Source organism: Ylistrum balloti, unplaced genomic scaffold, assembly GCF_031769215.1.
Source record: "Ylistrum balloti isolate Yb309-2 unplaced genomic scaffold, AGI_CSIRO_Ybal_v1 Utg370720, whole genome shotgun sequence".
NCBI classification, from domain to species: Eukaryota; Metazoa; Mollusca; class Bivalvia; order Pectinida; family Pectinidae; genus Ylistrum; species Ylistrum balloti.
This window is the reverse complement of record NW_026782428.1, coordinates 433,910-450,733: the sequence shown is the minus strand read 5'-3', so window position 1 is coordinate 450,733 and position 16,824 is coordinate 433,910. Positions and strand designations below refer to the sequence as shown.

At 38.2% G+C, this 16,824-nt stretch overlaps 1 protein-coding gene across 1 annotated transcript in view; it reads right to left on the bottom strand.

The window, feature by feature from the left end:
- LOC132557767 (tyrosine-protein kinase Btk29A-like) overlaps positions 1-16,824 on the bottom strand; it is a 41,535-nt gene continuing 24,711 nt past the window's right edge. The window contains exons 9-16 of the mRNA XM_060222293.1: positions 15,738-15,812; positions 14,190-14,254; positions 13,876-13,979; positions 7,104-7,192; positions 6,195-6,393; positions 5,106-5,224; positions 3,175-3,335; positions 1-93 (exon numbers count right to left, since the gene is read on the bottom strand). Coding sequence (XP_060078276.1) covers positions 1-93; positions 3,175-3,335; positions 5,106-5,224; positions 6,195-6,393; positions 7,104-7,192; positions 13,876-13,979; positions 14,190-14,254; positions 15,738-15,812 — 905 coding nt within the window. The remainder of the gene's footprint in view (positions 94-3,174; positions 3,336-5,105; positions 5,225-6,194; positions 6,394-7,103; positions 7,193-13,875; positions 13,980-14,189; positions 14,255-15,737; positions 15,813-16,824) is intronic.

Below are 16,824 nucleotides of genomic sequence, written 5' to 3'. Positions count from 1 at the left end.
TTAATTTGGAGCAATGAAAGGATAGTTTCCAGCCTCCAGTAGTCCACTTAACATATTGAGCAGTTCCACGAAGCTTGGCCGGCGATCAGGCTCCTGCGAAAACGACAAGATGAAGACATAATTTACAAAATAATGTTCAACATTTATCACGAACCTTAATTCATCTTTGATGTTGTTAACACATTGACATCAATTTTTTACTTAATTTCCATAATAAAAAAAAAATTAAGGTCCAAATCAAAGATGATGATGATATCACAAATCTCAAAATCTTTAATAACGTGAAGAAAACAATTTGGAAAAGAAGCACATTAGGAATACACCTTACAACCACAAGAAACATAATTAAAAGTTGATCAGTTTTTTTTTTTTATCAAAATACAGTATTTGACTTTATCCTTCCTTCCAAAATTTACAGACACAAAATAAAGAAAATATTGCATTGCCCGTCTAAATCATACAATCATTGAGTAGTCTTTTGTTTATATCTTTCAGATATCACAGCAACTGAACCAACAACAAAATTACTGAAAATGTTTCACATGCATTCATATTTCATTTGCTAAATAAAAAATTGCAGCGTTTATTCTATTTAGATTTTGTCAAAGAAAACCTCCATTTTTTTGACCAGATTGGGATAAGGACCATATTTCTAAAAGGTTTTAATTTGCAGAGTCATTTTAAAATATGTGAAATTCCAGTCTATAATGTAATACATGACATTACATAAGAGTCCTGACTTCATGATACCACTGAATGTGCGTAAGAAACTATCATTAATATTATATACTTGTGAGGATTATAAGGCTCTTAGAGTGACAGTAACTGTAAACATCTAACAGGCAATGTATATGCAATTACATATTCTTTAACTGAAGATATAAACAGTTTAATAAGCATCACAATAAAATTAATGATTAAATATTCTTTACTGTTATATAATTATATTTAAAAACAAGAGATCCCAGTGGGATCTTGGCGCCCACCATCTGTCGGCCATCTTGAATTTGAATCAGTCCAAAAAGGTACAATGCACAAATAGAGACCTAGGGGAACCTGCATATAAAATCTGAGAAAGATCCATCCTGTACTTCCCAGAAATAGCGGTAACAAACTTTTATTTTCAAAATGAAAGATGGCTGCCCGTCAGCCATCTTGAATTCGAATCAGTCCAAAAAAGGTACAATGCACAACTAGAGACCAAGGAGAACCTGCATAAGAAATTTGAGAAAGATCCATCCAGTACTTTCCCAGAAATAGCGGTAACAAGAACTGTTTACAGACATACGGACCACGGAAACAGGGCAATTTGAATACCCCACCATCTGATGATGGTGGGCTAAAAAATGCCTGTAACTATAGTATTTATAATAACAGCAATAGAGTAAAATACAGGTGTTACATAATGACAGTAAGCCATATTTATTAAGCTCATCCCTCTCAATTGATTTTCAGATATTTCATTGTGCTATAATAAGCCCATCCTTATCCACCTCTTTTGAAATGACAAAAAGGCTCTTCCATTGTCATGAAATAAGTGTACCCTCTGACTTTGGTACGGGGGTGATGTGTAAATGGCCTAATACCCCATGCCAAACCACTCTCTTTGAATCAGAGATCAAGTGATAGTACACTGAGTTCCTGTAAAAAGCCAACCCTTGACTTCGGTTCAAAGGTGATGTGTAGGTGGTACCCTGAGGTCCTGTAATAAGCCCAGCCAATGACTTTGATTAAGAGGTAATGTTTTGGTACCCTGAAGTTATGTTAAGAGACCAACCACTGATTTTGATTCAGAGATCATGTGATGGTACCCTGAGGTCCTGTAATAAGCCCAGCCAATGACTTTGATTAAGAGGTAATGTTTTGGTACCATGAAGTTATGTTAATAGCCCAACCACTGATTTTGGTTCAGAGATCATGTGATGGTACTCTGAGGTTCTGTAATAAGCCCAGCCAATGACCTTGATTAAGAGGTAATGTTTTGGTACCGAGGTTATGTTACCGTATTTTACCGCAAATAAGTCCCCACACCCAGTTCAAAAAAGACTGTCAAAAGAGTGGAGGGGGCTTATATGCGGGCAACCCCCCTGTTCACGAGATGTACGTGTGTCCACCATCTTGGATTTTTCGTCATAAGGAAATAACTTGGTCTATCTGTCATCAAAAATAACCCAAAGACGAAAATAGGATCATGTGATGGTACTCTGAGGTCCTGTAATAAGCCCACCCCCTGACTCTGATTTAGAGATGATATATTTCTCCCCTTGATATACTGCAAAATAAAAAACTAGCCCATTTGAAAAAACATATTGAGTCAAATATACTCCACGATTATTCAAAAGCTTGGAAAGTATGTCTAGTGGATAGTTATGTCAAACATTCCAATAGAATTTACAATTAAATATCATATTGTCAAATAAACATTAAAGCATTTAAAAGGTGAATTTTGTATTCAGAGGTCATAGGTCATACAGTGTACTAGGTTATATAGATATTCATTGGCAATTCCAGTCTAAACATTTCAATACCCTGACTGTCCAACTCGTTCAAGATCTGTTTCAGTTCCTCAAAATTGGGACGTTTATCTGGGTTCTGAACATAACAAACATAAAACTTAAGCTCTAGTTTAATACTTTTACAATATCCTTTATTCAACCCTATTTGTCCTTTACACACGATATCCTTACCTGGTATCAAAAACCAATACCTTTATACTTTATAGATGTATGTAATCTAATGGTCATGTGTGCCGTATTCATCTCTTTCTAAATGTAAGTAATTCTTTACTCAACTATTGGTATCATTTACCAAACTTCAAACATACTTTACTTTATTGTTGGTATCCACTACTTACAAAAAAACAAAAGAAAAACATTTTCTCAACTAAAGATATTTTAAATAGATATTCTTATATCACAAACCCTGAGGATATGGAAATGTTCTATCTATAACTTTTCTTTTTATTTAAGTAGATATGAACATGTTGTACATTCCTGACAAGAGATATCTAATATTTTCAACAAAACTACCTGTTCTTTTCCCCCTCAATATCACTCCTAAAGCATTTACCACAATTAAGGTAACTTAGTGATTTTGGTTTTATTTTGCATCCACATAATGAGAAAGAATCAGAAAACTTTCCCATCAACAGTCAGGAGGACATAGACTACTTACATGTTGCCAACACTGCATCATGACTTTGTGAATTTTTTCTGGGCACGCTGCTGGTTTTTCAAGACGTTTGCGATTATGACAAACATAATCAACAACATCAACATTTTTCATTTTGTCGTATGGCATCACACCCCCGGTAAAAACCTCCCACATCAGAATACCTATGTAGAGAAAGTGAAATATCAGAAAAAAAAAAATGTTATACTGTAAAACTATGATGAAATGTTCTTGTTGAAAAGCAGTGTGGTCTGTAACAGGGACATGATGACCAAAGGTTTCCACAATCTCATACTTGATTCCTGACAGATACAAATGTTCCTATGTATGTTACTTGATTCCTGACAGATACAAATGTTCCTATGTATGTTACTGGATTTCTGACAGATACTAATGTTCCTATGTATGTTACTTGATTCCTGACAGATACAAATGTTCCTATGTATGTTACTGGATTTCTGACAGATACAAATGTTCCTATGTATGTTACTTGATTCCAGACAGATACAAATGTTCCTATGTATGTTACTTGATTCCATACAGATACAAATAATCCTATGTATGTTACTTGATTTCTTACAGATACAAATGTTCCTATGTATGTTACTTGATTTCTGACAGATACAAATGTTCCTATGTATGTTACATGATTCCAGACAGATACAAATATTCCTATGTATGTTACTTGATTTCTGACAGATACAAATGTTCCTATGTATGTTACTGGATTTCTGACAGATACAAATGTTCCTATGTATGTTACTTGATTCCAGACAGATACAAATGTTCCTATGTATGTTACTTGATTCCATACAGATACAAATAATCCTATGTATGTTACTTGATTTCTTACAGATACAAATGTTCCTATGTATGTTACTTGATTTCTGACAGATACAAATGTTCCTATGTATGTTACATGATTCCAGACAGATACAAATATTCCTATGTATGTTACTTGATTTCTGACAGATACAAATGTTCCTATGTATGTTACTGGATACCAGACAGATACAAATGTTTCTATGTATGTTACTTGATTTCTGACAGATACAAATGTTCCTATGTATGTTACTTAATTCCAGACAGATACAAATGTTCCTATGTACGTTACTGGATTCCAGACAGATACAAATGTTTCTATGTATGTTACTTGATTTCAGACAGATACAAATGTTCATATGGATTTATTGATTTTTATTTGATGTTGATTTGGAATTTAAGTTTTGTAGATTTGTGTTTGATGTTATGGTAGATTTAAGTTTTGTAGATTTGTGTATGATGTTATGGTAGATTTAAGTTTTGTAGATTTGTGTATGATGTTATGGTAGATTTAAGTTTTGTAGGTTTGTGTTTGATGTTATGGGGAATTTATGTTTTGTAGGTTTGTGTTTGATGTTATGGGGGATTTAAGTTTTGTAGGTTTGTGTTTGATGTTATAGGGAATTTAAGTTTTGTAGGTTTTTGTAGAATGTTATGGGGGATTTAAGTTTTGTAGGTTTTTGTAGGATGTTATGGGGGATTTAAGTTTTGTAGGTTTTTGTAGGATGTTATGGGGAATTTAAGTTTTGTAGGTTTTTGTAGGATGTTCTGGGGGATTTAAGTTTTGTAGGTTTTTGTAGGATGTTCTGGGGGATTTAAGTTTTGTAGGTTTTTGTAGGATGTTACAACAGAAGAAATGAGAGAAATTAACAGAGGTGAAATGTAAACAGATTACAGAGAGCAACTTAAACTGACACAGGACACTGCTACAATTCTATGATGAAAACAAGAAATTGCAAATTCCCAAAAAGTAAGGTGAGGACAAAAATACCTGACCAAATGAATTTAATTTAAATTAGGAAAGAAGGAACATCTAAATCAATAAAAGATATTATAAATACAATATACATCAGTATCAAATGTACACTGGATACGTTGATCTGAACACTCACCCATTGACCACACATCTGACTTGCTACTGAAGCGTGTGTAGCTGAGCACCTCAGGCGACGCCCATTTGACGGGAAACTTAGTCCCTTGTGAGCTCTGGTATTCATCATCTATCACATACCTGGTAACAAATATAATTATATTATATATAATTTTACATAGTGTTAGAATCCCTTACTGAAGTTATCAGAAAGTTTAGAAATTTTCCTGTGTAGATATATAATCTCTCAAGAATTTTATTGAACCGTTAGAAATCCTTACAATGACCCACGCAGGTATCTCTAGTTACTTCACATTATACCTATGATTGCTTCAGTTAGAAGTGTATTGCCTTTGTAGTTAACCAATCATTGACAAAATACACACAACACAACCATCCAGCTGAAAACATCCACCAAACGGGATCGCACTCTGGCATAAACATCGTAGACCAAGTCAAAATATGGAATTATTTAATTGTATAAAATTACAGATAATGTTTAGTGGTTGGCACAGGATTCATTGGATACTTCCAGAACTCATGTATATTTCTATAAGTATACTGTTCAGATTGATATTCCTATTAAATGACGTAAACTGGGAAATGTTTTTATGTCATCTTGCCTAAAAATGTTAAAAATTTTGAAAAAAATTTTGAAAAAATTTTGACATATGTTCAATTTGCTGTAAAGCACATAAATGCATCATGTATAGTTGGTAATATTTGTGGGGGATTTAAATTCACGGTCAATAAAGACATTACAAAATCAAATACCCACTGAACATTTCTACATGCAATGAAAATCTCAGAAAACATTTGTTACTTCTATACACATGGACAACAGCTTATTGACAGCTGTGAAATTTGATACCTATAGATTTACCCAGAGAAAACCACAAAATATTCGCCTCACAAAATAAAAACTTCTATACAGTACATTTACAACTTAAAACATAAAACTTAAAGCTCTACTTATCTTCACACTAATGATAAAAGTTAAAATGTGGGGAAAGTTTTCATATATATACAGTAGTATAATGTCTCTTTAGAGAATTTCCTAATGGAGTATAGTTACTGGAGTGCAAAATGGACAGCAATTTCAATTTTTTACCTTGCTAAACCAAAATCCGCCACCTTGACGACTGTATTATCACCCACTAGACAGTTACGTGCTGCAAGATCGCGGTGAATGAAGTGTCGATTTTCCAGGTACGTCATTCCATTACATACCTGTATACACATATCTAATAGAGCTGCTGTCTTTGTCAGCAGGCGAGGTTTATGTCGCCGCAAATATGTGAGTAGTGAACCTAAAATATGTAACAAACACTGAATTACCTAGAATCTACAGTGAACATCAGGCCCCACTTGTATAAAACATCTCAACTTGAGATTTCCTCAAGTCGAGATTTTCCTCAGCTGATATCTCCTCAAAAACGGCTTGTATACAATTTTCTCAAGGAACAGGAGGAAGGCATCGGCTAGGATGTCCTGAAATTCCTTGAGGAATTTTCATACAAGACATTTTCAAGGAGATATCAGCTGAGGAAAATCTCGACTTGAGGAAATCTCAAGTTGAGATGTTTTATACAAGTGGGGCCAGGTTTCTGAAAGCTAGGCGAAAAATCAGGACCTCACAGAAGAGAGGACTCCTGATAATTGTTGATATCTCTCCCCGTGTAGCCATTATTAATTTAAAACATATGTCCATATCTTGTTTCTTTCTGTAACATTTCAGTGCCACATTTAAGATAATAAATTTAAAGCAAAGATGGCAGAAACCAACACCTAGAGAACAACTTTGAACAATATCTTCTCTATTTTTTTCATTCTCTGGACATTATTTGCGAAAGTTCCTGTGTTTTCAAAAGCCTCTAATTTTGCTCTTTTCTCAATTTGAGAAAATAATAAAATAATGTAAAATAATGCTGAGCAAAATAGAATTTTCAAAGAAATCCTTTTACATCAAACTTAAAAAAAAAATTAAAAAAAACCCTATATACATGTAACATGTACTCACCTGAACTCATTAACTCTGTTATAATAAGCAGCGGCTTTGATTTTATTACAATACCATACAATTGGACTAAGTTGGGATGATTTAATTGTCTGAAAATAACAACGGGCAGTTTATATCAAACTTTTTATCAAACAGCAATACCTATCACTATAAAGTTCTACATCAATCTGGCCAATCATTAAACAGCAATTCCTATAGCTATCACTGGTGAGGTCACCTTTTACCAAGACTCTGGTGAGGTCACCTTTTACCAAGACTCTGGTGAGGTCACCTTTTACCATGACTCTGGTGAGGTCACATCTTTTACCAAGACTCTTGTGAGATGACATTTTTAGCAAGACTCTGGTGAGGTCACCTTTTACCAAGACTCTGGTGAGGTCACCTTTTACCAAGACTCTGGTGAGGTCACCTTTTACCATGACTCTGGTGAGGTCACATCTTTTACCAAGACTCTTGTGAGATGTTATTTTTAGCAAGACACTGGTGAGGTCACCTTTTACCAAGACTCTGGTGAGGTCACCTTTTATCAACACTCTAGAAAGGCCACTTTTACCAAGATTCTGGTGAGGTCACCTTTAACCAAGACTCTTGTGAGGTCACACCTTTTACCAAGACTCTGGTGAGGTCACACCTTTTACCAAGAATCTGTTGAGGTCACACCTTTTACCAAGACTCTGGTGAGGTCACACCTTTTACCAAGACTCTGGTGAGGTCACACCTTTTACCAAGACTCTTGTGAGATGACCTTTTTAGCAAGATCCTGGTGAGGTCACCTTTTATCAAGACTCTAGTAAGGTCACTTTTATCAAGACTCTGGTGAGGTGACCTTTTACCAATATTCTGGTGAGGTCACCTTTAACCAAGATTATTGTGAGGTCACGCCTTTTACCAAGACTCTGGTGAGGTCACACCTTTTACCAAGACTCTGGTGAGGTCACCTTTTACCAAGACTCTTGTGAGATGACCTTTTTAGCAAGACCCTGGTGAGGTCACCTTTTTATCAAGACTCTAGTAAGGTCACTTTTATCAAGACTCTGGTGAGGTGACCTTTTACCAATATTCTGGTGAGGTCACCTTTAACCAAGACTATTGTGAGGTCACGCCTTTTACCAAGACTCTGGTGAGGTCACACCTTTTACCAAGACTCTGGTGAGGTCACCTTTTACCAAGACTCTGGTAAGGTCACTTTTTACCAAGACTCTGGTGAGGTCACCTTTTACCAAGATTCTGGTGAGGTCACCTTTTACCAAGACTCTGGTGAGGTCACACTTTTTACCAAGACTCTTGTGAGGTCACCTTTTACCAAGACTCTGGTGAGGTCACCTTTTACCAAGACTCTGGTGAGGTCACCTTTTACCATGACTCTGGTGAGGTCACATCTTTTACCAAGACTCTTGTGAGATGACATTTTTAGCAAGACTCTGGTGAGGTCACCTTTTACCAAGACTCTAGTAAGGTCACTTTTATCAAGACTCTGGTGAGGTGACCTTTTACCAATATTCTGGTGAGGTCACCTTTAACCAAGACTATTGTGAGGTCACGCCTTTTACCAAGACTCTTGTGAGGTCACACCTTTTACCAAGACTCTGGTGAGGTCACACCTTTTACCAAGACTCTGGTGAGGTCACCTTTTACCAAGACTCTTGTGAGATGACCTTTTTAGCAAGACCCTGGTGAGGTCACCTTTTATCAAGACTCTAGTAAGGTCACTTTTATCAAGACTCTGGTGAGGTGACCTTTTACCAATATTCTGGTGAGGTCACCTTTAACCAAGACTATTGTGAGGTCACGCCTTTTACCAAGACTCTGGTGAGGTCACACCTTTTACCAAGACTCTGGTGAGGTCACCTTTTACCAAGACTCTGGTAAGGTCACTTTTTACCAAGACTCTGGTGAGGTCACCTTTTACCAAGATTCTGGTGAGGTCACCTTTTACAAAGACTCTGGTGAGGTCACACTTTTTACCAAGACTCTTGTGAGGTCACCTTTTACCAAGACTCTGGTGAGGTCACCTTTTACCAAGACTCTGGCGAGGTCACCTTTTACCATGACTCTGGTGAGGTCACATCTTTTACCAAGACTCTTGTGAGATGTTATTTTTAGCAAGACACTGGTGAGGTCACCTTTTACCAAGACTCTGGTGAGGTCACCTTTTATCAACACTCTAGAAAGGCCACTTTTACCAAGATTCTGGTGAGGTCACCTTTTACCAAGACTCTGGTGAGGTCACACCTTTTACCAAGACTCTGGTGAGGTCACACCTTTTACCAAGACTCTGGTGAGGTCACCTTTTACCAAGACTCTTGTGAGATGACCTTTTTAGCAAGACCCTGGTGAGGTCACCTTTTATCAAGACTCTAGTAAGGTCACTTTTATCAAGACTCTGGTGAGGTGACCTTTTACCAATATTCTGGTGAGGTCACCTTTAACCAAGACTATTGTGAGGTCACGCCTTTTACCAAGACTCTGGTGAGGTCACACCTTTTACCAAGACTCTGGTGAGGTCACCTTTTACCAAGACTCTTGTGAGATGACCTTTTTAGCAAGACCCTGGTGAGGTCACCTTTTATCAAGACTCTAGTAAGGTCACTTTTATCAAGACTCTGGTGAGGTGACCTTTTACCAATATTCTGGTGAGGTCACCTTTAACCAAGACTATTGTGAGGTCACGCCTTTTACCAAGACTCTGGTGAGGTCACACCTTTTACCGAGACTCTGGTGAGGTCACCTTTTACCAAGACTCTGGTAAGGTCACTTTTTACCAAGACTCTGGTGAGGTCACCTTTTACCAAGATTCTGGTGAGGTCACCTTTTACCAAGACTCTGGAGAGGTCACACTTTTTACCAAGACTATTGTGAGGTCACCTTTTACCAAGACTCTGGTGAGGTCACCTTTTACCAAGACTCTGGTGAGGTCACCTTTTACCATGACTCTGGTGAGGTCACATCTTTTACCAAGACTCTTGTGAGATGACATTTTTAGCAAGACTCTGGTGAGGTCACCTTTTACCAAGACTCTAGTAAGGTCACTTTTATCAAGACTCTGGTGAGGTGACCTTTTACCAATATTCTGGTGAGGTCACCTTTAACCAAGACTATTGTGAGGTCACGCCTTTTACCAAGAATCTGTTGAGGTCACACCTTTTACCAAGACTCTGGTGAGGTCACACCTTTTACCAAGACTCTGGTGAGGTCACCTTTTACCAAGACTCTTGTGAGATGACCTTTTTAGCAAGACCCTGGTGAGGTCACCTTTTATCAAGACTCTAGTAAGGTCACTTTTATCAAGACTCTGGTGAGGTGACCTTTTACCAATATTCTGGTGAGGTCACCTTTAACCAAGACTATTGTGAGGTCACGCCTTTTACCAAGACTCTGGTGAGGTCACACCTTTTACCAAGACTCTGGTGAGGTCACCTTTTACCAAGACTCTGGTAAGGTCACTTTTTACCAAGACTCTGGTGAGGTCACCTTTTACCAAGATTCTGGTGAGGTCACCTTTTACCAAGACTCTGGTGAGGTCACACTTTTTACCAAGACTCTTGTGAGGTCACCTTTTACCAAGACTCTGGTGAGGTCACCTTTTACCATGACTCTGGTGAGGTCACATCTTTTACCAAGACTCTTGTGAGATGTTATTTTTAGCAAGACACTGGTGAGGTCACCTTTTACCACGACTCTGGTGAGGTCACCTTTTATCAACACTCTAGAAAGGCCACTTTTACCAAGATTCTGGTGAGGTCACCTTTAACCAAGACTCTTGTGAGGTCACACCTTTTACCAAGACTCTGGTGAGGTCACACCTTTTACCAAGAATCTGTTAAGGTCATCTTTTACCAAGACTCTGGTGAGGTCACCTTTTACCAAGACTCTGGTGAGGTCACACCTTTTACCAAGACTCTGGTGAGGTCACACCTTTTACCAAGACTCTGGTGAGGTCACCTTTTACCAAGACTCTTGTGAGATGACCTTTTTAGCAAGACCCTGGTGAGGTCACCTTTTATCAAGACTCTAGTAAGGTCACTTTTATCAAGACTCTGGTGAGGTGACCTTTTACCAATATTCTGGTGAGGTCACCTTTAACCAAGACTATTGTGAGGTCACGCCTTTTACCAAGACTCTGGTGAGGTCACACCTTTTACCAAGACTCTGGTGAGGTCACCTTTTACCAAGACTCTTGTGAGATGACCTTTTTAGCAAGACCCTGGTGAGGTCACCTTTTATCAAGACTCTAGTAAGGTCACTTTTATCAAGACTCTGGTGAGGTGACCTTTTACCAATATTCTGGTGAGGTCACCTTTAACCAAGACTATTGTGAGGTCACGCCTTTTACCAAGACTCTGGTGAGGTCACACCTTTTACCGAGACTCTGGTGAGGTCACCTTTTACCAAGACTCTGGTAAGGTCACTTTTTACCAAGACTCTGGTGAGGTCACCTTTTACCAAGATTCTGGTGAGGTCACCTTTTACCAAGACTCTGGTGAGGTCACACTTTTTACCAAGACTCTTGTGAGGTCACCTTTTACCAAGACTCTGGTGAGGTCACCTTTTACCAAGACTCTGGTGAGGTCACCTTTTACCATGACTCTGGTGAGGTCACATCTTTTACCAAGACTCTTGTGAGATGACATTTTTAGCAAGACTCTGGTGAGGTCACCTTTTACCAAGACTCTAGTAAGGTCACTTTTATCAAGACTCTGGTGAGGTGACCTTTTACCAATATTCTGGTGAGGTCACCTTTAACCAAGACTATTGTGAGGTCACGCCTTTTACCAAGAATCTGTTGAGGTCACACCTTTTACCAAGACTCTGGTGAGGTCACACCTTTTACCAAGACTCTGGTGAGGTCACCTTTTACCAAGACTCTTGTGAGATGACCTTTTTAGCAAGACCCTGGTGAGGTCACCTTTTATCAAGACTCTAGTAAGGTCACTTTTATCAAGACTCTGGTGAGGTGACCTTTTACCAATATTCTGGTGAGGTCACCTTTAACCAAGACTATTGTGAGGTCACGCCTTTTACCAAGACTCTGGTGAGGTCACCTTTTACCAAGACTCTGGTAAGGTCACTTTTTACCAAGACTCTGGTGAGGTCACATCTTTTACCAAGATTCTGGTGAGGTCACCTTTTACCAAGACTCTGGTGAGGTCACACTTTTTACCAAGACTCTTGTGAGGTCACCTTTTACCAAGACTCTGGTGAGGTCACCTTTTACCATGACTCTGGTGAGGTCACATCTTTTACCAAGACTCTTGTGAGATGTTATTTTTAGCAAGACACTGGTGAGGTCACCTTTTACCACGACTCTGGTGAGGTCACCTTTTATCAACACTCTAGAAAGGCCACTTTTACCAAGATTCTGGTGAGGTCACCTTTAACCAAGACTCTTGTGAGGTCACACCTTTTACCAAGACTCTGGTGAGGTCACACCTTTTACCAAGAATCTGTTAAGGTCATCTTTTACCAAGACTCTGGTGAGGTCACCTTTTACCAAGACTCTGGTGAGGTCACACCTTTTACCAAGACTCTGGTGAGGTCACACCTTTTACCAAGACTCTGGTGAGGTCACCTTTTACCAAGACTCTTGTGAGATGACCTTTTTAGCAAGACCCTGGTGAGGTCACCTTTTATCAAGACTCTAGTAAGGTCACTTTTATCAAGACTCTGGTGAGGTGACCTTTTACCAATATTCTGGTGAGGTCACCTTTAACCAAGACTATTGTGAGGTCACGCCTTTTACCAATACTCTGGTGAGGTCACACCTTTTACAAAGACTCTGGTGAGGTCACCTTTTACCAAGACTCTGGTAAGGTCACTTTTTACCAAGACTCTTGTGAGGTCACCTTTTACCAAGATTCTGGTGAGGTCACCTTTTACCAAGACTCTGGTGAGGTCACACCTTTTACCAAGACTCTGGTGAGGTCACACCTTTTACCAAGAATCTGGTGAGGTCATCTTTTACCAAGACTCTGGTGAGGTCACCTTTTACCAAGACTCTGGTGAGGTCACACCTTTTACCAAGACTCTTGTGAGGTCACCTTTTACCAAGACTCTGATGAGGTCACCTTTTACCAAGACTCTGGTGAGGTCACACTTTTTACCAAGACTCTGGTGAGGTCACCTTTTACCAAGATTCTGGTGAGGTCACCTTTTACCAAGACTCTGGTGAGGTCACCTGTTTACTGAGGCTCTTGCGAGTTGAAATGAAAAATAAAAAAAATTTGATAAGGTTTATCAATCTTATTTGAATTGGGAATGAATGTAACTTTATATTTATCACATAACTTAAGTACTTCCACAACAATTCTTAAAAACTTCCATACCACTCATACAAAATCTAACTTCAAAACATAACAATGTAATGTGATATCTCTTCCATTGGTGACTTCACAATGGAAATGATGGGAACCTTCAGGCTATCACAAATCTGCTAGATCATATGACATTACATATATATTCAGGAACCACTTGTATAAAACATCTCAACTTGAGATTTGCTCGAGTCGAGATTTTCCTCAGCTGATATCTCCTCAAAATCGGCTTGTATAAGATTTTCTCAAGGAACAGGAGGAAGTCATCGGCTAGGATGTCCTGAAATTCCTTGAGGAATTTTCATCCAAGATATTTTCAAGGAGTTATTAGCTGAGGAAAATCTCGACTTGAAGAAATCTCAAGTTGAGATGTTTTATACAAGTGGGGCCTGGTGTGCTACACCAACAGATAGCCTCCATTGAGATCATTCTTCCACATATACCAAGTATTAGTAACTCACGTCATTGTTTTCGCCTCATCTATAAAGCTATCCTCCGACATTGTTCCTTCCTTCAGTAATTTCACAGCAACAGTCATTCCACGTAACTTTCCTTTGTGGACAGCCTGATAGAGGAACGTTTGTATCCTGTTTACTGGTTAGTAACTAAATTACTGATAACAATTTAATGTCACATAGCTTTACCCAAAATCATCCAAAATTTTCCACAGCCATAAAAAGAGGACCTTAGTTTGTTTTTAACAATAGGACATTTGCTAATTGGTAAATCTGCTTTCAGTATAACATGTTAAAGTATATATAACAATGATACCTACCCCAAAACAGCCTGCTCCTAGTTCCTCTAATATTACTACATCACGAGAATCAATTTCAAATTTACCTGAAAATAAAACAATTCAGATTATGAAGTATAAATAAAACATACCTGTTCAATATACCTTTATCTTATGGAACATACCAATACCATGTGGGACATACCAATACAATGTGGGAGATACCAATACCATGTGGGACATACATATATCATATGGGGAATACCAATACCACGTGGGACATACATATACTATGTGGGACATGTCTATACCATGTGGGACATACCAATACCATGTGGGACATGAATATACCATGTGGGACATGTCTATACCATGTGGGACATACCAATACCACATGGGACATGTCTATACCATGTGGGACATACATATACCATGTGGGACATACCAATACCACGTGGGACATACATATACCATGTGGGACATACATATATCATATGGGGAATACCAACACCACATGTGACATACATATACTATATGGGACATGTCTATACCATGTGGGACATACCAATACCATGTGGGACATGAATGTACCATGTGGGACATACATATACCATGTGGGACATACCAATACCACGTGGGACATACATATACCATGTGGGACATACATATACCATGTGGGACATACCAATACCACGTGGGACATACATATACTATGTGGGACATGTCTATACCATGTGGGACATACCAATACCACATGGGACATGTCTATACCATGTGGGACATACATATACCATGTGGGACATACCAATACCACGTGGGACATACATATACCATGTGGGACATACATATACCATGTGGGACATACCAATACCACGTGGGACATACCAATACCACGTGGGACATACATATACCATGTAGGACATACCAATACCATATGGGACATAATTACAGCATGATGAACATTATATAACATGTGGGACATACCTTTACCATGTGGGATATACAAATATCATGTGGGATATACATATACCATGTGGGACATACCTTTACCATGTGGGATATACCAATACTACGTGGGACATACCTATACCATGTGGGACATAATTACAGCATGATGAACATTATATAACATCTGGGATATACATATACCATGTGGGACATACCTATACCATGTGGGATATACAAATATCATGTGGGATATACATATACCATGTGGGATATACATATACCATGTGGGATATACAAATATCATGTGGGATATACCTTTACCATGTGGGATATACATATACCATGTGGGATATACAAATATCATGTGGGACATACCTTTACCATGTGGGATATACATATACCATGTGGGACATACCTTTACCATGTGGGATATACATATACCATGTGGAACATACCTTTACCATGTGGGATATACAAATACCACGTGGGACATACGAATACCACGTGGGTATATACCATGTGGAACATAATTACAGCATGATGAACATTATATAACATGTGGGACATACCAATACTATGTGTGACATACATATACCATGTGGTCTGAAGTATGTGACTGTAGATCTGATATTGTCTACTTACTATGGCCCATCCCAGCTGTGGCTGGAGCTGACCGCCCGTCACGATTAGGCGGACTTTTTAATCTGGTGGCTAAACCTAGAGAAATGTAAATACAAATTAGACTTCTGTAGACATGTAATTTTACCTGCTGTAGATGTCATGATGTTTAACCTACTAAAGTCATAGCAATGTTCTACAAGATATCACGACATTTCACCTACAGCAAACACTGCAAAGTTTTACATGTTTTAGATATCACGACATTTCACCTCCAGCAGACATTGCAAAGCTTTACATGTTTTAGATATCACGACATTTCACCTCCAGCAGACATTGCAAAGCTTTACATGTTTTAGATATCACGACATTTCACCTCCAGCAGACATTGCAAAGCTTTACATGTTTTAGATATCACGACATTTCACCTCCAGCAGACATTGCAAAGCTTTACATGTTTTAGATATCACGACATTTCACCTCCAGCAGACATTGCAAAGCTTTACATGTTTTAGATATCACGACATTTCACCTCCAGCAGACATTGCAAAGCTTTACATGTTTTAGATATCACGACATTTCACCTCCAGCAGACATTGCAAAGCTTTACATGTTTTAGATATCACGACATTTCACCTCCAGCAGACATTGCAAAGCTTTACATGTTTTAGATATCACGACATTTAATCAACAGTAGGCATCGCAACTTTTTAAATGCTGTAGATATCACATTGTTTGTCCTACTGTAGACATCACAACGTTTCACCTACCATATACATTGTAGACATCACAATATTTCAAATACTTTAGACATCAGGAAATTATATATGCTGTACATATCACGACATTTCACCTACTATAGACATCGCAGGGTTTCACCTGGTGAAGGCAATGTGGCATTTTACATGCTGTAGATATCGCATTTCAATTACTGTAGACATCACCACAATTTAAATGCCGAAGATATTTTGATGTTTCATCTGCTGTAGACATTGCACAATTATACATGCTCTTGACATACATTGAAAACATTGTGAAGTTTTCAAATTTTGATTTCATTTAAATTTGTTATATATGTTAATATAAACTTTACTTATTTCACAACAATTGC